The following is a 23,709-nucleotide window of genomic DNA, read 5'->3' on the forward strand; positions in this document are numbered from 1 at the left end:
GATCCGAAACGTCTTCAAGTTAGACATCAGATGTCTCATTTTTAGTGGAATAACAGTATGAATTAGGAAAGAGCAACGCACTCTAAGTACAGACAAAGGAACAGATCTTATCAACTGTCAGTTGACCCGTTTTTTGTATGAAACGTCCGTAGTGGCATTATACCAACATAAAAAACTGAATGTATATGACAATTTTGGACTGTTCTTGGGATGCGGTGGAAAGAGCCAAATAGTCTTCTTCAAGTTGTCTGTTGGTTTTGTTTTTGCGGTCGCCGGAGTCCGTGTTGGAACTTGTTGTTTTATCCGTACGTATTTTGAATTCGTTGAGATGTCGACGTCTTTTGATTAGGTCCTAACTATAGGTATTGGTGAGGTTTGAAGATTGGACTGTTTGCTGCCACTGAGAAAGAATAACGGCGCTGCTCCCTAACGAGTTGTCTGATTGTAAAAAAGAGGGAAATTTTTTGGTGTTTGCTTCTCTGTGTTCGTGCTGATTAATCTGTCTGGCTGTTCATTTTCTGTTATAGGTACGACTGAGGTGAGAATTTTCCTTTTCCATTTTTAGTTGTATTGCATGCGTGGTTATAGTGTGTCTGTGTCAGGCAAAGAGTGTCGGACGAAGCTTTTATCACGTATGTGTCTGAAATGTGCAATTTGATGCTTTGCTTGTGAGAATGAGATGATCAATTATTCGATCAGAAGAGTTTTGTTTTGATGTCATTTTGGACTTACGTCCAAATATCCTGAAGATGTACGCAATTGTTGTTCAATTGTACAAGTCTCCTGTATCGATGGCACATTTAGAAAACCTCTATGGACTGTTTGCCACCGACTGATGAGTAGCAGTTCTTAGATCTCCTAAATGACGAAACGGGTTATCTCTGCTTAGAACTTGATTTCATCAAGATCACCTTCTCCTTAACGGAGTCCCTTGTATAGGCTACAGCGAGAGTTCTTGTTTGTGACGTTTGTCTGAAGATACATATCATATTATACTTAAATGGTCCATTGCCAACCTGCAACGTTTAAAAACTGAGTGAATTTTGTGCACTCCCTGACTGAAGTATACTGAACACTGAAGGATATGCAAGCCCTCAGCGGATCAGATATTACTGATACCGACTGACAGGTGAATTCATTTTTGTAATAGGTCTCTTCCAAGGCCGTTGAAAATGTCAATCGTCATCCACAGAGAAGTCAACACAACCTCACTTTGAAGTTTTAACGAACAAATTTGTTTAAGTTGCGGTTATGTTGGCTTCTGTGGATGACGGTCGGTTGTCTTCGGCCTGTCAAAATTCGCTTTTACCGTACGATGGAAGAAACCTATGCTGCCAACATCATATTTTGAGACAAATATTGTTGCACCTGCTAAGTTTGCATGGAATCGAATTCACCTAACCATTAGCTGCAACTTGACGCAAACGATTTCAATATGTGTTCAACATAAAGACACGAAAGTGAGGATACGTGCATAATCTAATTAACTTTACAACAATGACCCCTTTAATGCTTGTCCACAAAAATTTGTGAACAACGCAAGGTCTAATTGATTTCTTTAGGTAGATTTATACGCACACGAAGAATGGTGGAACTGTTACTAAAGGTTGTATGACCCATAAATCGCCAGACTAATAATTAACGATATAATTTGTTGATGTAGATATGCAGATTTCACATACATGAATATGAAAAAGAAAATTCTATTTGCCTCATATTCTGTGCTCATGGCTTGCATGCCGCATAAATGCTTTTAATTTTAGCAGAGAAAAGTGTAAGGGAAATCATATCCTACATTATACTCTATGTCAACTTCATTAGACAAAAATGTGCTGTTCACATCGGAAACTCCTTAATAAGCAATATTTGAGTACTCGTTCTAGTGTGTACTAAATGAATATTTGTATCAATATACTGCGCGCAGCCAACCGTTTTTATGTAGAAAAATTATTTAGGTCAACAAACATAGCGACCCGTACGAATAATGTTAGCTACTTTTCTGGATCTCCTATCTTGAAACTGCTCTGCATTACTAAATCTTTAAGTCTCTCCAATGAAACTTCTGCTGATATTTATGTTGTCCTATTAAAATTTCTCAATGTACTGTTGAAAGCCCCATCCGAAGGTAAATTTATGAAGTGGCTATGTCTACAGCTATATACCACTACCGTTTCAAGTGTCCAGTTAATGAGGAAGATATAGAATGCGTGTGCGTTATAGATATTTATGAAATAAATAGCTCAATTCCCGTCACCACTGCTAAAAACAACTGTTAGTTAATGTTGTGAATTCCACTAATGAATTCAGTCAAGTAACCTCTTGAAATTATACTGGTCGAACGTGACCATGAATCAAGGTATAAATACGGACTACTTGTAACAATGAAAGTCGGAAGAAACATGAACGTTGAAAGGCCAACGCACCAGAGGAACAGGACTTCTAAAATTTCGAACGTGACAGCCGAGACAGGATGGTGTGGCCGACGATTGCATCTGACAGACGATAATGGAAATTTGGACAATCAGTGACAGACGATTGCATCTGTCATTGGCAAGAAAACAAATGGAAGAATCAATCAACCTGGAATCAGGATGCGTTGTTTCCTCATTTTAAATCGAAAACCACAAATGGGAGTGTTGCGAATTCCACGAGTTCAAAGATGGCCATGCATCAGAGTAGAAATAAGAAGTATGGCTGCTAGGAATTTCGCGCCACGCCATTCAAAATAATTGACAAAATGACACGCGAAATTCTTCTCCCTATGAAAGTCAGAATACGCTAAACATGAACAGGCAACATGCCCTAACATGCCGTAACCATACTATGCGGAGTAGTAATTTGCAATCGTGCCAATTATAAGGAATCGAAGCTTCTACAATTTATTCGATCAAAAAAATAGTGTCAAAAATTGGGCTAATGTAATTTTTGAGGAGCATGCAACTCAGCAGGCGCCATAATTTTTTTCTTTAGCATTTCATTCTTTGCGCTCTATTATCAGGTGATACATATAACTTCACTCTGGTAAAATGTCCATGAAATGTCAGAGCAGCGAAGTTGGTTCACAAAGAGATGGAGTACTGACATCAGTTATTTTGTGACGAAATGTACTAGAAATTTCTACGAAAATCTATTACATTTGACGTTTAGTTTCCAAACAGTATTTCCCCTAAAGGAATTTTAAACGAAGAACACGACTTTCTGTAGAAACATGAGTCGAATCACCTACTATATGAATGTTTTATGAATTGCATCTTCATGCACCGAACGTCATCGATTCGCAGAAACACATTTAAACGTTTACAGTTCACTTCTTGTTGGGACCCCGAACCGTACAGTTCTTACTAAAAACAACCGAAAATTTCAATCAATTTCTGATGTTATTTCCACAGAAAGGGTTTTCGAGAACTCTCAACAATAGAGGTTGCCATTTCTGTTTTGTATATCAAATTCACTTCGAGTTTCGTTTACGATTCAATGTTGTTTAGCATCGTCTATCATGGCAAACTTTGTGTGTATGAAACACTGCAGGCCTTCTCGTTTGATTAAAAACAGATTTAAAACATGCGCAAACATGTTTTCAACATCTCTTTGTAAATTTTTATTAAATGGATATTACCCCAAAAGTGGCGAACGTTGTAAATTGTATCTATATGCGCCATTCAAGTGCATGTATATATACACTACACATAGTGGTAGTATATCCAACCTTATAATTCAGACAATAGACAAAAAAGAATAAATTTCCCATATTTAACTTGATGTTGGGTTGTAAGTTTTTCTATTTAGGTCAGATAACAACAATGTTACAAAAGTTTCAGATTTATAGTAAAGAGGCATCGAAAGTTGTACACCTAGCTTAACATATGTTTGGTATATGATGAGTGTTCACTGTTCACTACCACATTATTGAATACGAACAAGAAAAAGACATAAAATGTGCCACATCCAATTTGTTTTGCAATGCGATCAATGTGTATTGTAAAACAGGCTACAAACATGATCGTGGTGACAGCATGTATTGTTTACATTGATGGCAAAAACATATTCGAAACATTTGACTGTCTAAACCAAAACGTAATTGCATCGTGCACAGCATTGGTCCTAGCATGAACATACTATGAACATAATATGAAAATATTCGGAGGCTGATGAAATCTCATTAGGCACTGCGTCCTACATGTAGGCTAGACATATGAAAATAAATTCATCGTATTTGGGTTACGTTATACGAGTCATTCAGTGTGTACAGTGTACATCATTACAGCCACCAAACACGCTGCAACTACCCAAACTATGAAGCTTGAGCGAATTTTAGAACGTTTACTATCAGGTTCTGTGTATTCAAATTCGAAAATATTAACATTTACTTTGGAGTAACGAAGCTAATGGAATTCATTTTAACTTTTCTCGTTAGGTATAACGCGCGATATTATTGATTCTGTTGTGACTGCAACTCAAAAGTTGATTTTGAGTATCTTATATCATTGGTCATGTAAGTGTGTCATCCGAAACTATTTATATGTTGGGAGTCATTCCATTCGTTCCTTGTTGTATAAATGCTTATTCAATAGTTATTTGGATCACAAGGGACGAAAGTAAAGAAATTCAGCCGTGTGCGAGAGTTGCTGCCCGCGCCGAAGGCAAGGGCCGCAATCGCACAGGTTGAATTTCTTTACGTCGTCCCGTGTGATCCACATAACTTTTTATCACGAGAACTACGAAAATTGTAATTGAGGCACATAAACTCGAAGAAATGCGTTATCGTATGATGAAGTAAACCAAAATATGTTGACATTTGCGGGGGTCCAGGGGGCGGCAGCCCCCTTGTATAAGAAAATATTAATATTATCAACCATCACAACAATCAGACGTAAAAACAACAACAATATCCTTTGAATTATTCGTCATCAACTTTGTATGTTAACATTAATCAGAGCACTGGCGCACGGTTTGTTCAATATTGATCAAAGTAAACATCTTGACAAGATTTGACTTTCGCATAATGTACATCGACTTTCGCATTATGTACATAGACTTTCGCATTATGTATTAACCGATATCGATACATAACTTGCATTTTTTTACTTTCGCTTCCCGTTTGGGAACCGAAAATTACAATTTTCGTAGTTCGTGTGATGAAAATGTTTTTTCTTTATCATGTTTTTAACCAGGGCAGCATGTGACTTTTTCATGTGTCGGGGCCGAAAATGAGGGAGTTTCGAGATTTTTCTCGGGTTTTCGACCCCTTACATGAAAATTTTTTTGAGTATCTGTTTAGGACGTTTGATTTTAGGCACTTTCGCATGTAGCCCTCACTTCGTTCGGGCTACAACTCGCGAAATTGCCTAAAATCAAACGTCCTAAACAGATACACAAATAACTATTTTTGATACCAACATCGAAAGTTGATACTTTCGCCCTCGAAATCCGGGGCGAAAGTAAAAAAATGCAAGTTATGTGTTTGAGCGGGGAGAAAGAAAGAATACATAAAGCGAAAGTCAATATACATAATGGGAAAGTCGACTACATAATGTAATAGTCGACTCTTGTCAATAAGTGTACTGCGATCAAAATTGAAATAAAGCGTGCGCCAGTGCTCATATTGAAATTAACATACGAAGTTGATACTTTTTGTTGCTGAATGATTTGTTAGTTATTTGTTAATTTTTGTGTGTGTTGTTGTTGTGATGGCTAAATAATTAAATTTTTGATATACCAGGAGGCTGCCCCCTGGACCCCCGCATTTTCTGGCTAAATGCCTTCATATTTCAACATTTTGTTCTGCTGTTTGCGATACGTATCAACTTTCGATGTTGGTATCAAAAAAAAATAGTATGAACGACTCGGGGCAAAATTAAAAAAATTCAACCTGTGCGATTGAGGCCCTTGCCTTCGGCGCGGGCATCAACTCTCGCACACGGTTGAATTTTTTTACTTTCGCCCCTTGTCATTCAATGTACTATACTTTTCTCACTAATTCCGACTGTTTTTAAAAGAAGCCTACTTTTTCCTGATTTTTTAACTTTTATCACTATTTCCAACTATTTTGAAAGAAATATTGAAAAATCGGAACAATTTCTTATTTCAACTTGATATTTATTACAGAAAGACGTCAACACGTTGTCCGATTTTCCTAAGTATTAGGGTACCTCGGTTTTTTCAGACGTACACCAAACCACAGTAGTCCACTTATCCACTTGTCGACTTTATGTGAATCTAAAATTTGCAGAGAATCTTTTTTTCATGCTTCGGGGCCGAAAACGAGGGCAATTTTTCGAATTTTCTCGGGTTTCCGGCCCTCTGCATGAAAACTTACATGTGCACCTGTTTGGGACGGTTGATTTAAGGCACTCACTTCGTTCGGCCTACAATCCGCGAAATTGCCTAAAATCAATCGTCGAAACAGGTACACAAATAACCATTATAGTCGAACAGAAAGCAGCTGCAGGTACCAATACAAAAACTTAAAACAATTTGAATTTTTGCTTTCAATGCTTTCTATTACTGCATAAGGAATTGAAACACATTTCAAATGAGTTATTTCCTATTGGTTATAGAACACAGCTACATACGGCTACACGAAGATTTAAAAAAATGTCTCTACGGATAGGTAAACTAAATGTGGAAAGCTCATGTACATATCACAATAAAAGAACCTAATCTATCGAGGAAACATGTTCAAAAAAGGAACAAGAAAGTAGTCTTTACTCAAAGACGTGAGGTAAAGTTAACTTCATTTCACTGTGGCGAAACTTAACCTCAAGTTTTTGAGTAATAGTAGGTTACAGTGCATGCTGCGAAAATGATTCATTACATGGGGGAACAATTTTGAGATACGAGTGCGGCGGTTCATTATTCATTCAGCAAATTACATATTCACCACCCGCACTCTTCTCAGTGATTGCATTATATCGAGTCATCATTCCGTTCGTAGCGGTCAAACGGTTCGATCCATTTTGTCAATAAATTCATTTTTAGTTAAGAATTTATTCGAGCGTTTTATTGACGGAGTACAACTCCGCACGAGCAACTCACAAGTGTGTGTTTAAGCGCCAAGGTTTGAAAACTGTTATTTTGACAAGGGTAGAGTTTGCATATCCGAGCCGAAGGCGAGGTATGTAACTACCCGCGTCAAAATAACAGTTTTCAAACCGAGGCGCTTAAACACACACGCGTGAGTTGCGAGTTTCAAAATTGTTTCCCCAAGTAATGAATCATGGCAGCAGCTTGCACTGTATCCTATTTTATTGCTTGTCCAAGCGAAAATTGATTCTTACATATCAATTCCTTAACGCAGTAACAACGAATCTAGTATACCGCCGAACCCTCCGAAATTGGCTCACACGTCTACGAAGAAAACAAGGCATCAGAACAGTCGGAGCGTTTGCTGCGACTTAGCCCCGTACGACCCGTAATCCTATTTCGTCCGTAACCATAATACGTCCGTAGCCGTAATACGCCCGGAACCCTAATACGTCTACAACCCTCTAATGCGTCTGTTACCAAAATGCAAGTCAAGTTGGGCATGGTCAAATTTACTGAAAGTGTTCATTTTTAAAATTGCGCATAGCGCAATTACGAAAGCCCGTACGAAGTACCTCTCAAACAAAACCAACAATTTACGACATTATTTTAGAAACCCAACATTTTTGCCAACTTTCTATTAGGTATTCAATTATCTCTCAAATGAAACAAAAACTGGCAAAATCGGATGAGATTTACTCGATTTATGTGCAAAAAACCCTTAGGGCCGAGTAGCGGCCCTAGTCCAAGGGCCCAAATTTGAAACTTTTTTCGCCACGTTATTTTCGGTATTCAATTCCCTTCCATAAAAAACTAAATCTAGCAAAATCGGATGAGATTTACTCGATTTATGTGCAAAAAGCACTTAGGGCCGAGTAGCGGCCCTAGTCCAAGGGCCCAAATTTGAAACTTTTTTTGCCATCATTCTATTCGGCATTCAATTATCTCTCAAATGAAACAAAAACTAGCAAAATCGGATGAGATTTACTCGATTTATGTGCAAAAAACACTTAGGGCCGAGTAGCGGCCTTAGTCCAAGGGCCCAAATTTGAAACTTTTTTTGCCATCATTCTATTCGGCATTCAATTATCTCTCAAATGAAACAAAAACTAGCAAAATCGGATGAGATTTACTCGATTTATGTGCAAAAAACACTTAGGGCCGAGTAACGACCTTTGAGCCCTCCCAACAAGCCCACGTTGCATCTTACCCAAAAACAATGTTCAGCAACTTTGTTCTACTCGTCAATACCTTTCATTTGATATATCACAAGCAGCTATTGCGTGCGTATTTCGGTAGATATCGTCGAAAGACTGAAAAACACCTATTGGGCCCTAGCTCTGGAAGGGCCGACCTTACCATGCCCATTTTCGAACTTGACCTTACTTTTGTCGATACCAATCGGGGAAAAAAAGAATTTTGAAAAAAGGTTGTGATTTGCTCAAGCTAGAGGGGTCACAGACGGACGGACGGACGGACGGACATTTTTTTTTATTGCGGATTCGTCATCTATTAACATAACCAAATGCTTTGCCCTTACTGTCTGCTTCCAATTCGACGTGTTACAAACGGCATATTAATCTTATAAGCCCCCAGTACTTCGTACGGGGCTAAAAATCCCGAAAACAACACTAATGTTATGTTGGTATTGTTACAGCAGTAATCTCAATACACGTCACAACGGTCACAACAGTCGGCTTGTCACTGAATTGTTTTTCCGTTTCAGGATAATGCATTAATTTTGTTGTTTTCGTTATTTAGAAAAAAATTTGGCAGTGAAGTGAAGTGAATAATGTCTAACATAAGCAAAGTGTTTAGTGTTCTCGAATATAAGTGAAAAATACGCAACTAAAAGTGTTTGCCATGTGTTCATTACAAACATTGAATTTATTGCTGGAGCAAAAAATGGCTGACACTTTCAGTTTTGTGATTTTCTTTTCGAAATAATTCAAATGCTTTTGCGACATTCAACTCACGCCACTGGAAAATTTGTGTTCAAAAACACAAAACATCAATAATTATTTTCTTTCTTTCTGTTGGAAGGCATTAAATATTTCAGATGATGCATTCTCCTTCATCTGGCTGCACCCCGCGAAAACTCGTTTTACGTGAATGACTGTGCACCCCGCGAAAATAGAGATTCCTTGATGATAGTATCACACAAATATCCCTCATGTAATCGACCATTTTCGCAGGGGCCAAATTGATATGTAAGAATCAATTTTCGCTTGGGGCAAGCAATAAAATATCTTACTTGGTAATGGAACAAATGGTGGAAATGGCAATTCTTGTGTGTTTACCAACCTGGCCTACGACTCGATCGCCAAAATTCACACAGCAGTGCCATTTCCAGTATTTGTAACATTGGTAAGTAATGTACTACTTGAATCAAGCAAAGGTAAACAATTTTAGAGGATTAGTCACTCTTGTTTTTAGCAATCGGTCAACTAGTTTCCTTAATCGATGAGGTAAACGGGAAATAACTCCGGTATTTTATTTTTCCTAAAGGCTGTCCCGTAAGTCTATAAACAATTCTAAATTTTTAATCACCTTCACAGTGTCTGTTTAAACATGTGCTATTGGGTCTGAAATATATCAGATGGAGTTCTTTTGATAACTCGTCGTAGAGATTTTTGCTCTAAAAAACGTTTGTAAAAATAATATTTCATTTTGTTTGAGTCATTTCAGTTTAAGGGACAAGAACAAGTAATCAGATAACAATAAGTTCTTAGGGCCTTCCAATCGCCAAAACTGTACGGTTCTTATTATTTTCAGATGTCCCAAACACACTTTGTCTCAATAAAGTAATCAAATCGAATTTTGTGCTCCTTTTCCAAGATTTGTAAACCTCCCGCACGACCCCAACAAGCGCTAAAGTGTTACTTTACTTCTTCTTAGTAAAAACTGGCGATTTAGAGTTGTTTTTTTTTCACTATTCGGTCACTTTTTGTAAATCAATAGTGGTGTAAATGGTGTAAATCATAGTGAGAAAACCAACTATTTTCGGTAAATTTGATCACTTTTTTTTTACTATTTTCTGAAGAAAAATCACATGCCGCTCTGTTTAACGATTAATGTTTTATTGAACATGACGAATGTTTTTACAGAATTCATGCCACGTTAGTAAGGCGACTTGACGCAAGTCCTAACCCAAGAAAAAACGAGCCGTCAGAACAGTCGGAGCGTTTGCTGCGACTGAGCACCGTACAAACCCGTACATCCATTGCGCACGTGACCCTAGTTCGTCTGTCGCCCTACTCTTACCGTAAGTCTACTGCGGCCGTAAACGTCGGTAAAGTAAAATTCTTATGAAATGTGTACGTCTTAAAAATTGCGCATAGCGCAATAACGAAGCCCCGTACGACGTTCCTTTCAAATGTAACACAAACTACACTTCTCACTGATCAGTGACTTTGTAATTATCATTTTCATCGATTTATATTGTTTTTACAAAAATTTAAAATGGCGGCCGACGGCCATTTTGTTAGGAGGTGGAATAGTTCGGCTGCTTTACATTCGTTAGTACCTTTCAAACAAAAAAAGATTCATGAAATTCGGTCAAATTTTACTCGATATATTAACAAAAAACCAGCACCTTCACTGTACGGCCGAGTAGCCACATATAAGCTCACTCCAAGAGACCTAGCTCACGCTCCGGTAAACCGAATTTCATAAACTTTTTTTTTTCCCGGATTGGTACGGTCAATACCTATCTAATAAAGCAAAATCTATCTAAATCCATTCAAATTTGGCCAGCCTACAAGCAAAAACGGCTTTCCGCCCTGTACCTAGTTCACACCAAGGGGTCTAACTCACGAGTCGGTCATCCAATTTCGATGAACTTTTTTTTGGCGATCGGTATTCTAAATACCTTTTGACGTATCATTTACAAGTGTTGCCTATAAATGTCCAGTGATATCTTCGGAAAACGTTAAATCACTTATGGGGCCCCAGCTCGGGAGGGGTCAACCCAAAATCGCCCATCTTCGAACTTAGCCTCACTATTTTGACTATCTTTCAGGAATTTTTTTTTTTTTGAAATCGGATTTGATTTACTTAAGATATCGACGTGACGGACAGACGGCCAAAATTTTTATTGCGGATTCGTCATCTATGAACACAGGCAAACACTTTGCCCTTACCGTCTGCTTCAAATTCCATCAATCACACACGGCATCGTAATCCTATAAGCCCCTTCGTACTTCGTACGGGGCTAAAAATCCGTAGGACTAAGGAACACGAACTTTTTTTGCTTTTCCTACATTGCTCCTGCTACCCCCAAGTTACTTTATTCGTCACAAAAGAATTGGACTTTACAAGATTTTTCAATCAACGAGAAGTAATAGGCGAATCATAACACGTCAAAATAGGTTGAGATTTGGCCGAGATACTTCAAAATTTTGTATGAAGAAATGGTTTTTCATACGTGTTCATACGAATTTTACCAACCTTTGTGAGTTTGTGACTTTGTTAAACGGTTAAACTTTTGAATTGTTTGGTGGATTTGGATGAAATTTTCAAGGTATGACAAAGATATAATTCTCAGAAACCAATTTTAAGGAATTTTCATAAAATTCAATAATTTCAAAGCTATGAGCGTTTCAAGTGTGAGCTCTTGAAAGTCATTCGTTTGGAAGATATGATCATATCTAGCCGTTTCTTTCGGCTGAATTTAAGAATGGGATACAATCGTACGGGTCTGCAAAGCTCTATCGTTTAATTGAAATTCGATCGAAAATATGACACAACGCTCACAAAAGAACTGATATAAAACCACAAACAGTGGAAGTGGGACGCAAGTCCCTTTATCAACTTACAAAAGAACTGATATCAGTGGGAGTGACGCTGAAACGTCAGAATGACGAAGGAATGGCAGATTACGAGGAAAGTGTAAACAACTGATCGAAAAATAAAAGACGGCCTTGCGCCTGTACGCAAAAGTTTTATCAACAAAATATTGACCCAAAAAATGTTAGAAATAAAATTCTACCAGAAAAAATTATGTGTCACAAGAGACAAGCTAGTTTCGCCCCGCTAAAGAGTATAAATCAACTTTCGCCAACCTCGGCATTAAATGTTTCGTACATACGTCGGTGAAAGTGTTCCTGTTTTTGAGAGCAAACCTTGTCTTCGACTCTGGTTGCAACACTGCACACTCGCCACAAAAAAATCACTCTACGGCCTTTGTCTTTTGAGATGAAGTTGGTAATGACAATAATAGGGATGATGATAACGTTGAATTCACAGTCGCAATTAAAACAATGTTAAGTCATCTAAACAATAGAAACGTCACGTAAACGGAGAGTTAAACGGACGACAGTGAGGCCACCTTAACAATTGACTATGTTGACCGAAAAATTCATTGTTTCATGCGAGAGACAAAATTTCAAACAACATTTTAAGTAACTTTAATAGCAAAAAAAACGTCAATCAAACTTACCGCTTTCTATGTATGGTAAAGCCAATAAGACGAACAGAATTAATCCACATGGTATCATTTTCATTGACGTAAATTGAGTCGACAAAAATATGACTATTAATGAAAAACTACTTCACTGCAAACAGTACAAACGAAACTGTAAAATAATAACACAACCGATTCCACAAAGCATGTGACACTTCAAACAAATTCTGTCTCATTTATCCATGGCTTAGAATTTATTCAGCATTTTGTTTCACCTTATAATTCGAATGCATAATGAACCACTTAATCGGAACGGTCCTCTGTTGCAACAAAAAAAAAACAAAATTATTGGTGGCTCAGCTGTTATCCAGACTTGGCTGCAATAATGGCTTGTCTAACGCCAGCTGACCAATTTTCGACACAAACACAATATCACAGAATTATTCACCAAAGCCACATTATGCATTTATGTTGTGCAATGTCTTTGTCCTGTTATTTGGATGTGTTGGAATTTATTTCAATTTTTTGGCAAATGTAGACGCATGATCACTGATGCATTGGTTACATTTTTGGTAACAGAATATAAACGAAAAACTTTACAAATGCAATCGAATTGATAAATAATTGGCTAATTCGGTTTGAACTCGTGGTATTGAATAAAAAAGGAAAGTTTTAAAGGCTACAACATAAGACTTGACTGCTTGTTTTGCTAACTTATCACAGGAACATGTTTGTCATTTGATTAATCTTATAAAATTCTGTTAATCTGTCGCTTATTGGTACTACCCAATTCGGTAGCAAAGTCGGTAGTACATATGTAGGAATTATAGTTTTGATTGAGTTGCCTAGAAGAAACAACCTTCTTTTACATAGCAAAAGTCCTGGCACCAAATATTTAGGTATTATCTCGACTATGAGCTGAAGAAGCGGACGATTCACAATTTGTTTGAGTTATGACTCCACTTCATTTCGAAACACTTCCACTTAGCGAGAACATAATCAATGTTCATGAAAAAAGTACCGGTTATCGATGATTCCTCAGTTTCGGAGTTAAAAAAAAACATTTTTTGTTGATGACTAATACAGCGTTCAGCTAATGAAAATGACGTTTTTTTTTTACAACAAACAAGAAACGGGAACTGATGCATCAACAAGTCAAAATGAAAGAATTAATCGTCGCTGGTTGTTTTCCAAACAAAATTTATCGCTGGATGGCACAATCATTGTTTGGGATAATTTTATTAGGAAGTGTTTTAGGTGAATGGTGACTTTTGCCGTGAACAAACATTTTCACAAAGAAAAGTGTCATAAATTCGTAGAAAATTTGAAAATCATTAAAAGGAATTGCCTTAGAATCAGCTGCAATTAATTTATCTGCATCATCACTTAGGGCCATCATAAAATAATTTTTTTGTGTTTTCACCAAACATAAATTTTCTGTTAATTTTCTGCGACATAGTTTACAGCAGGCAAACACTACAATTTATAAGTGTTGAACTGAAGAATTGAAAATTGATTTGACCATTCATTTATTTAAAATGGAATGTATGTAAGTGGAGTGTCAATTTCGCCAATTAAAAATTATTCGCATAAGTCATGTCGTAATGGGTTTTACTCAAAAATGGTTTTTCAAAAACCGAAAGATGATTTTATTCAATTTATTTGTTTCTGTTCCCGTTTTTCGATATCAACAATTCAATTTTATGTGAAAAATGCACAATTAATGCTGTACGAACAAAGCAAACAAAAACATAAATAAAAATAATCGAAAGTCTCGACAGCCATCAGTGGTGAATATGATCAAAATCCAACAAGCTCCACCACAAAGAACTTTGCACGGCACAAGAAAAATACACTTTTTCGTCAATTTCGAAGAAATGCAATCGAATTTCGTGCATGACCTCAAAATTACACTTTTGTTTACCATTTAAATCGAAACAAGCACATTGTTAGTCATAAAATTACACTGACTATCCAGATTTAGTTCATATTTTCACACTTTTTATTGGGATTTTTCGATTTTATTGTTCAACCATCGTCAACGACGAGCACGACAATTCTTTCTACACAATTAGGGAAAAAATGCTGAAAGCATAAAAGGTTGTGATTTAGAATCCGTCTCCAGCAAACAGAAATGTCAAATTTTGAATCCTTCTCTGAATCATACTTACCACAGCCCAGTAATTGTCCAATTTTTTCGATTATTGTTCCGGTTTATCGTGAAAAATGTTCCACGGATTCACTACATTAACATATTATTGAAGAAATTTGCATTTCAATCGTCAATTTAATCATTTTTCAGGTAAACATTATAACGTGTCATAGACTCTGGTACAAAATGAGACCGTTGACTAGTACTGCATACACTTTGTAATAAATAGTAACAGTGAAACCATCAAGTTTTGAAACATAATGGAAAGTTGCTACAAGTCATGGGGTAAATGCATATATGAATGAGAGATATGTACGACATGTCGAAGAAAAACGTGGGCTGGAATTTTATGTGTTCGACACACTAAAATTGAGCTAGTAAGATGGAAAAGCTTAGTTACCAACATAGTCTTTTTTGACCCACGAATATTCGACTTTGTCGTATATATCACTCTTTCATATATGGTAAATGTCTGTGTATACTTCGTATCTTTAAGGTAAATTCTGTGATTTGATTGGTTGAAGCTCACCTATGAAAGACAACATGACACTGAATGTCTGGCTTGTTTATTATTATGGTTTTCTCTCTGCATTAGCCTTGCAAAATGTTAACAAAGATATGTTGAGAGCAAATCAACCTATCGGTATCAAGGCTGTATACTTTGGGGAGGTCACGCAGATCGCCATTTTATTAGATACGCGGGAACACACCTTTTCCATGCAAACAAATTCACCAAAATTGAATTTGTATGGCGTGGTGAATTTTTTGTATGAAACGTGGTGTGTAACCCGCGTATCTGCATCTGCGTGACATCCCCAAAGTATACAGCCTTGATCGGTATTGAGTCATAGAGTTATAATCGAGAGGTGACATGGTGACGCCAATCAGCTCCCAAAAAGTACATGGGCACCCAAACATGTACTTACGCATACGTTTGTAACACTTCGAATTGGACTCCCTGAGGAAGGGGAAACTTATTGTGGTTGTCCATAGATGCCAAATCAGCGAAAAAAATGTCCGTCTGTGTGTCTGTCCGTCTGTGGGTTCTCTAACTTGAGTAAAACGCATCCGATTTTGAAAATTCTTTTTTTACCATTTTGGTAATGTCAAAAGACAGGCTGGGGCTCAATAAGTGCTTTACGGAGATATCTCCGGACATTTAAACGTTACACTTGTAAGTGATACGTCAAATGAAAGGTATTTACAATACCGATCGACAAAAAAAAAGTTTATGGAAATCGGATGACCGACTCGTGAGTTAGACCCCTTGGTGTGAACTAGGTACAGGGCGCCATATTTCGTCTACTTTCGCTTTATTAGATAGCTATTGACTGTACCAATCAGGGAAAAAAAGTTTATGAAATTAGGTTCACCATAGCGTGAGCTAGGTCTCTTGGAGTGAGCTCTTAGAGTCAAACCACATCGAAATTTTCTGTAGTGAAGTGACAGTTTTGACATTGACATTTTTGACGTTGTCATTATTGACATCTGAAATTTTTTGTCATAACCTCAATTGAAAACGTGAACTGAACGCAAAACTTGTCTTAAAACAATTAATTGTGAATAATATTACAGTGTTATCGCATACTTATTGTAATATTTACGATAATACTGTAATATTATTTAAAATTAATTGTTTTAAGACAAGTTTTGTGTTCAGTTCACGTTTTAAATTGAGGTTATGATGAAATTTTTCAGATTTCAAAAATGACAACGTCAAAAATGTCAATGTCAAAACTGTCACTTCACGACAGAAAATTTCGATGTGGTTTGACTCTTATCCGGCTATACTCGGCCGTACAGTGAACGTGGAGTATTTTGTCAATATCTCGAGTAACTTTGACTGAATTTCATGATTTTTTTTGTTTGAAAGGTGTTAATGAATGCGAAGCGTCAGTACTATCTCCGGTCTCCTAACAAAATGGCTGCCGGCGGGAAAAATTGTACTTAGAGAGTTTCTGTTAACATAGAAGTGATTATGTGTGTGGGGTGTTTCAGGCATTCCATATATGGACTTCTATATATATCTATATACAGCTATATTGAGCAATATACAGGCATGTAGAGCTATATAATAGCATATTCATTTGTGGAATTTTTATTTATAGTGAAATATAGGTAAATATAGCGGTATATAGCTGTTTAAATAGGAATTTATGAAAGTTGACTTCGTACGGGGCTGTCTATATTGCATCCGGCAATTTATTTGTATATGATAACAAGGCAAAGAGTGGATAATGTAAGTGATTTTAAAGGGAGAATAGTTTTTCAGCAGAGAAGAAAACGAATTAAGAGAAATGAAGAGTTTCACAGCTTTTGATACCAATAGGTGTTTCGTACGGGTCGGCGTTAGCTATCTTTTCCCCTGTTTTTACCCTCTTTTAACACTGTATATGAAACGTGATTTGTGTAGTTGAATAGATTTTCTGCCATTGTCTTCAAACAATACTCTCTCTAGAAACCAAACTACAATTTTTTTAAGGAGGATGTTTTCCTAACCCGAGTAAAAATAAAGTCTCAATTGAGAACGGTTTGAGCTATCTCAAAGTCTCAAATCTTGGCTGAGGATTGATTGAGGATTGGTGAGATATTGGTAAAGTTTAAATTTTGAGGATTGAGGATTTGTGGCGCTGCAGACGTGAAGACTTTGTGAGACATGAGTATTTTCGTGAGATATTTTTTGTTAAAAGTGAGGACTATGTTGAGGCTTGAGATTTTTTGTGAGATATTTTTCGTTAGACATGAGGACTACGCTGAGGCTTGAGAATTTTCGTGAGATATTTTTTGTTAGACATGAGGACTACGCTGAGGCTTGAGAATTTTTGTGAGATATTTTTCGTTAGACATGAGGACTACGCTGAGGCTTGAGAATTTTCGTGAGATATTTTTCGTTAGACATGAGGACTACGATGAGGCTTGAGATTTTTTGGTGAGATATTTTTCGTTAGACATGAGAACTACGTTGAGGATTGAGAATTTTTGTGAGATATTAATTGTTAGACATGAGGACTACGTTGAGGATTGAGAATTTTTGTGAGATGTTTTTAGTTAGACATGAGGACTACGTTGAGGATTGAGGACTTACGTGAGATATTAATTGTTAGACATGAGGACTACGTTGAGGATTGATAATTTTTGTGAGATATTAATTGTTAGACATGACGACTACGATGAGACTTGAGAATTTTTGTGAGATATTAATTGTTAGACATGAGGACTACGTTGAGGATTGAGGATTTTTGTGAGATATTTTTCGTTAGACATGAGGACTACGTTGAGGATTGAGAATTTTTGTGAGATATTTTTCGTTAGACATGAGGACTACGTTGAAGATTGAGAATTTTTGTGAGATATTTTTCGTTAGACATGAGGACTACGTTGAGGATTGAGAATTTTTGTGAGATATTTTTTGTTAGACATGAGGACTACGTTGAGGATTGAGAATTTTTGTGAGATATTTTTCGTTAGACATGAGGACTACGTTGAGGATTGAGAATTTTTGTGAGATATTTTTCGTTAGACATGAGGACTAGGTTGAAGATTGAGAATTTTTGTGAGATATTTTTCGTTAGACATGAGGACTACCTTGAGGATTGAGGGTCTAGATCTAGAAATCATTTGCCTTAGATTCTAGATTCTATTAGTTCAAATGTTAAAAAAAAACAAACAATAATGTCTCACGAAAGGCCTCAAATCTCACCATAGTCCTCATGTGTAAAAAAATATCTCACAAAAGTCCTCATGTCTTATTACAGTTCTCATCTGCAACCCAAAAAGTCTCATGAAAGGCCTCACATCTCACCATAGTCCTCATGTGTAAAAAAAAAAAATTTCTCACAAAAGTCCTCATGTCTTATTACAGTTCTCATCTGCAACCCAAAAAGTCTCATGAAAGGCCTCACATCTCACCATAGTCCTCATGTGTAAAAAAAAATATCTCACAAAAGTCCTCATGTCTTAAACGAAAAAGAAACATTTTTCGCGCCGTAATGTTCCACAATGAAATTTTTTTAATTTTAAAAACCGAAGCTCTCAAAGAACGAAAATATCAAAAAACGTTACTAAAAAACACACTTCAAGTTCATAAACACATTCTTCAATCGACGAAAATTAGATCAAATGAATTTGAGATGATTTGAGATCAAATGAAATTGAAAAATGTGTTTATGAACTTGAAGTGTGTTTTTTAGTAACGTTTTTTGATATTTTCGTTCTTTGAGAGCTTCGGTTTTTAAAATTAAAAAAATTTCATTGTGGAACATTAAGGCGCGAAAAATGTTTCTTTTTCGTTTAATTGTTTACCGTTTCACAGGACTCAAATGAGTTTTTCTTTTTGTAAAGTAATTTGCATGTAAAGAAGATTAAAAGTTGTTTTCATTAGCTGCCAAGCAAAGTGAGCAGAGTGCCTTTCATATTCAGATTTGTATTTGCTATCTTGGATAGAAGAATTTGTTTTTCCGTGCACTCAACCTGGCAAAACAAACACATTTTTTCATTCGAGAATTTTCGATCATATGTGACGTCACGGTCCATTGTTCTTGCAGTTGACCGTTCAGTACGTGTTGCGAGATGTGAACAAACTCAAATTGATTTCAGTTTGGGTTTGGACACGCTGATATGCACATGGTTGCAACAAAGGTGCACTGACGAGTCTTATAAAGACGAAATCAGCTGTTTTTTGGGTTTTCGGTAGAGAATTTTGGATTTGAGTTACATTTGATCTAATTTTCGTCGATTGAAGAATGTGTTTATGAACTTAAAGTGTGTTTTTTAGTAACGTTTTTTGATATTTTCGTTCTTTGAGAGCTTCGGTTTTTAAAATTAAAAAAATTTCATTGTGGAACATTAAGGCGCGAAAAATGTTTCTTTTTCGTTTTATTGTTTACCGTTTCACAGGACTCAAATGAGTTTTTCTTTTTGTAAAGTAATTTGCATGTTAAGAAGATTAAAAATTGTCCTCATGTCTTATTACAGTTCTCATCTGCACCCATAAAGTCTCATGAAAGGCCTCACATCTCACCATAGTCCTCATGTGTAAAAAAAAATATCTCACAAAAGTCCTCATGTCTTATTACAGTTCTCATCTGCAACCCAAAAAGTCTCATGAAAGGCCTCACATCTCACCATAGTCCTCATGTGTAAAAAAATATCTCACAAAAGTCCTCATGTCTTATTACAGTTCTCATCTGCAACCCAAAAAAGTCTCATGAAAGGCCTCACATCTCACCATAGTCCTCACAAATAAGTACCTCAATCTCAAAAAAATCCTCAATATCTCTAAAACAAGTCTCGAAAAAAATCTCAGTGTCTCAAAATTGTCTCACACAAGTTGGTAACAACGGTTCAAAAATAAGATTTGGAAAGCTATAAGCAGAAATAGCAACACGCGTAAACCAGTTGGCGGTCGGATATCTAGGTTAAGCATCAATCGGCGCGGTTAGTACTTAGGTGGGTGACCGCAAAAATCATCAAAATAAGGTAATTTTCAAATAAAAAAATAACAAATTTCTCATTTCAGATTAGCGAATTATAAACAAAAATGAAGGGTGCTGCCATCTCTGCATAAAATATGAAGATGATAACGAACGCAATAATCTAAGTGAGAATAACGAAAACGAAATGAAGGCAATGAAGACTCATTGAGGAAGGATGTTGGCAGAAAAGTATCAGTGAGAATAATACATTGAGGACTGGTGAGGCATTGAGGACTGGTGAGGTGAGGCATTGAGGCCTGGTGAGACATTGAGGCCTGGTGAGACATTGAGGCCTGGTGAGACATTGAGGCCTGGTGAGACATTGAGGCCTAGTGAGACATTGAGGACTGGTGAGACATTGAGGAAAGTAGGCAAAAATTTCTCATATCTTTTTTTTCGATTAAAAACACTCACAAAGTCCTCAATGTCTCACCAGTCCTCAATGTCTCACCAGTCCTCAATGTCTCACCAGGCCTCAATGTCTCACCAGTCCTCAATGTCTCACCAGGCCTCAATGTCTCACCAGTCCTCAATGTCTCACCAGTCCTCAATGTCTCACCAGTCCTCAATATCTCACCAGTCCTCAATGCCTCACCAGGCCTGAATATCTCACAAGTCCTCAATGTCTCACCAGGCCTCAATGTCTCACCAGTCCTCAATGTCTCACCAGGCCTCAATGTCTCACCAGTCCTCAATGTCTCACCAGTCCTCAATGTCTCACCAATCCTCAATATCTCACCAGTCCTCAATGCCTCACCAGGCCTGAATATCTCATAAGTCCTCAATGTCTCACCAGTCCTCAATATCTCACCAGTCCTCAATATCTCACAAGTCCTTAATGTCTCACCAGTCCTCAATGTCTCACAAAACTCTCTTCTAAGTCTCACAACGCCATCGTTGTCTCACGAGAAGTCCTCAATGTCTCACAAGACCCTCTTATAAGTCTCATAATGTCCTCAATGCCTCACGAGAAGTCCTCAATGTCTCACAAAACTCTCTTCTAAGTCTCACGAGAAGTCCTCAATGTCTCACAATGTCCTCAGTGGCTCACAAAAGTCTCGATAAAGTCTCACAACGTCTTCAATGTCTCACTAGAAAACTAAAAAAAGTCTCACTCAAGTCCTCATGTCTCATAAAAGTCTCAATATCACACATGTCTCACGAGTCCTCAGCGCTACAAATGTCTCAAACATGTCTATATCTGTCGAAATCAGATATCTCACTTCCATATTAAAATGTGTGAGGATTTGAGACATCTCAACTCGAAAAATATTTCTACTCGGGAACTAGTGCTAAACTTTCGCGACTTGGTCGTTGTTCCTAACTTATGCTGATACAAATTTTCCAGCTCGAGCCTGAGGATGCTATGCTTCTGTTGCATAAATCGCTGGATGAATTACACATCTAGAGCTTAATCGAGCACTTTGCACTTGACGTCAAAAATTACTATTACGTAACAAGGGATAAAAAGTTAGAAAGTCGAGATTTGGTGTGAAATTTGTTGATCCGTGGCGTAGCCAAGGTCAGCAATCAGACGAATTGCACTTTTCATTTTTTTTATCAATAGTTTTGCAATGGACTTTACATGCTTTTGAGACTCAAACCAATACCCTTTCTAGCAAACAAACTTCGTTTTCACATTGTCAAAATTCCGTCTTATTCCTTTCTTTGTAGAATCATACACTGTTGACTAATTTCTAATTTTACAAGTAAAATGCTGAGGCTGCGTTGCATTTTTACCACCTCAATAAATGAAGTTATGTTGCTGGATAGGGTATATTGCTTAAATCAAATCTCTTGTTTTCCCTAGGTGTAAAATAGGCCACTTTCTAGTGAAAACAAAAACATTTCGCACTATATATCGATTGTCGACCCGAGGACAAGCTGACCTCGGTAGATAAATAACTATTAATTGCTAGAAAGAGCATTGCTTCAAGTTAAATATGCAAAAACTGTTAATATAAACCGTGATGATGTCTGACCAAATAATCCCATGGTCCAAGCGATACAAGCGATCTAAATTGCCAGATAGTCTACGCCCAGTACAGCTAGCACATTGTTCTGTTTCATTACAAGCCTAGAAATTTCTAAGTCGCTAATTAGACAGCAATAATCTATGGGGTTATGCAATAATAGAAACATGGAAGCAGGACTTCAGCTATGAGGCAAAGATCCAGATACAAAAAAAAGTTAAGAGATGCTTCTTCTTCTAAACCAATCCTCGAAACAATTCCTCCAAAAACACACATTTACATTTCCATGCTGCAAACTTTCGAACAATCTCTTGGAGTAATTTGATTGGATGCTATAATTGCTGTTCACAATAGACTGTTCTCGAAAGATTCTGCAGATTCGGTCGGCGTTCAGTCGACTCTCAAAGTTGCAAAGAGGAGGTTGCTGCCATTATTATATCTTCAGACATAAAGATAAAGCTAAAGCATAAAACCGGTAAGTGACTAATATTCATCAAATTAATACCATTCACTCTTGGGCGGGTAAAACTATAATTGCGGAAACAAAACTGAAAAAGAAACTTTGTTGAATTCTATTGAGCCTTTCATACCGGCCTGATTTATCGTGAATTTAGCCAACAATTAACGTTAGTAAAAAATGTTGTTTGTAATACATGCGGCAAGTCGTTTTCACGTTCGCACTCATTTTTAAAACAAAACAAAAATCAAAATGATCGTAATGCCAGCGCATGAAGCTCAGAACAAAGTGTTGAGGTGCTACAACACGTTAATTCTTTAGACACACAGGAAATTTTGCGTTGATGGGATCGGTAATTGTGCTGCGTTTTCCATTATTTAGGCTGTGGTGAATAAGGCTTTCCGCCTTAAACGCTTGTATCGGGTCTCAGATGTTATAGTTATGCAACCGAAAATCTCATTTTCTTTATTTGCAAACATGGTTTTGACTATACTTTACTTAAGTCGATAAAATGGCCGAAAGACTTCTTTGAAGCGGCAGCCAAAATTATTTTTGCCGACCAGGTCCGCTTGTTAAAAATATGTGCCAAATCGCCCAATGTGGCCAGACCAAGCCTGCGAATAATGCTTCTGACAATTACACGGTGTCACTCAATCCAAATAAAGTTAGGATTTGATCGGATTCAACTGATCCCTTGTAATGATCCCGCTTTCCATTTCTGTAAAAACTTTGTGGGTCCTCGAAAATTCATTGACTTTGGACCGTGGGATGGGAATGGGGAAAATTTATATGTGGGACAGGATCTAATCGAATTTAATACAAAGACTCCTTGAGGGTCCATCTACTGCCAAAAAATGTTAGAAAGCATAAAAACTTCATTTCTGACAATAAAAAGCTTCAGATTTCCAAGATATGGAAATACCGTGCAACCTCGAGGTTTTTTAACATACTGAAGTCAATAGTCGTCGACCTTGAAATAAGTGCCGCATTTCGTTTCAGCTGATTCACTCATACAAACAAAATGGTATCTTACGTCTCTAAAAGGTTTTACCATTACCACGCGCATGCGTGTACATTGTTCACCCCTACAAACAAGCATTAGCATTGTCTGAGTGGATCAGCTTAAAAACAGCTGACACGAAGTGCGTCATTCAATTGAAGGTCGCCGACTGTATTCCATTAAAATGATGCTGATGGGTCTGATGTTCATTCAATTGAATGGTTCT

General features: G+C 37.1%; 1 protein-coding gene across 4 annotated transcripts in view; it reads right to left on the reverse strand.

Moving 5' to 3' along the window:
- The window catches only part of LOC119071547 (disintegrin and metalloproteinase domain-containing protein 10), a 43,479-nt gene extending 28,691 nt beyond the window's left edge, over positions 1 to 14,788 (reverse strand). The window contains exons 1-3 of one of the 4 annotated variants that reach the window (XM_037176448.1): positions 14,599 to 14,788; positions 14,399 to 14,512; positions 12,464 to 12,747 (exon numbers count right to left, since the gene is read on the reverse strand). In XM_037176448.1, the coding sequence (XP_037032343.1) occupies positions 12,464 to 12,527 (64 nt within the window). In that variant the 5' untranslated portion in view covers positions 12,528 to 12,747; positions 14,399 to 14,512; positions 14,599 to 14,788. Of the gene's footprint in view, positions 1 to 12,463; positions 12,748 to 14,351; positions 14,513 to 14,598 lie in introns of those variants that run through there. The other 3 variants (XM_037176447.1, XM_037176450.1, XM_037176449.1) reach the window with 3 other exon arrangements.
- Positions 14,789 to 23,709: the final 8,921 nt, after the last annotated feature.

Source organism: Bradysia coprophila (assembly GCF_014529535.1).
Source record: "Bradysia coprophila strain Holo2 chromosome IV unlocalized genomic scaffold, BU_Bcop_v1 contig_5, whole genome shotgun sequence".
Classification (NCBI taxonomy): Eukaryota; Metazoa; Arthropoda; class Insecta; order Diptera; family Sciaridae; genus Bradysia; species Bradysia coprophila.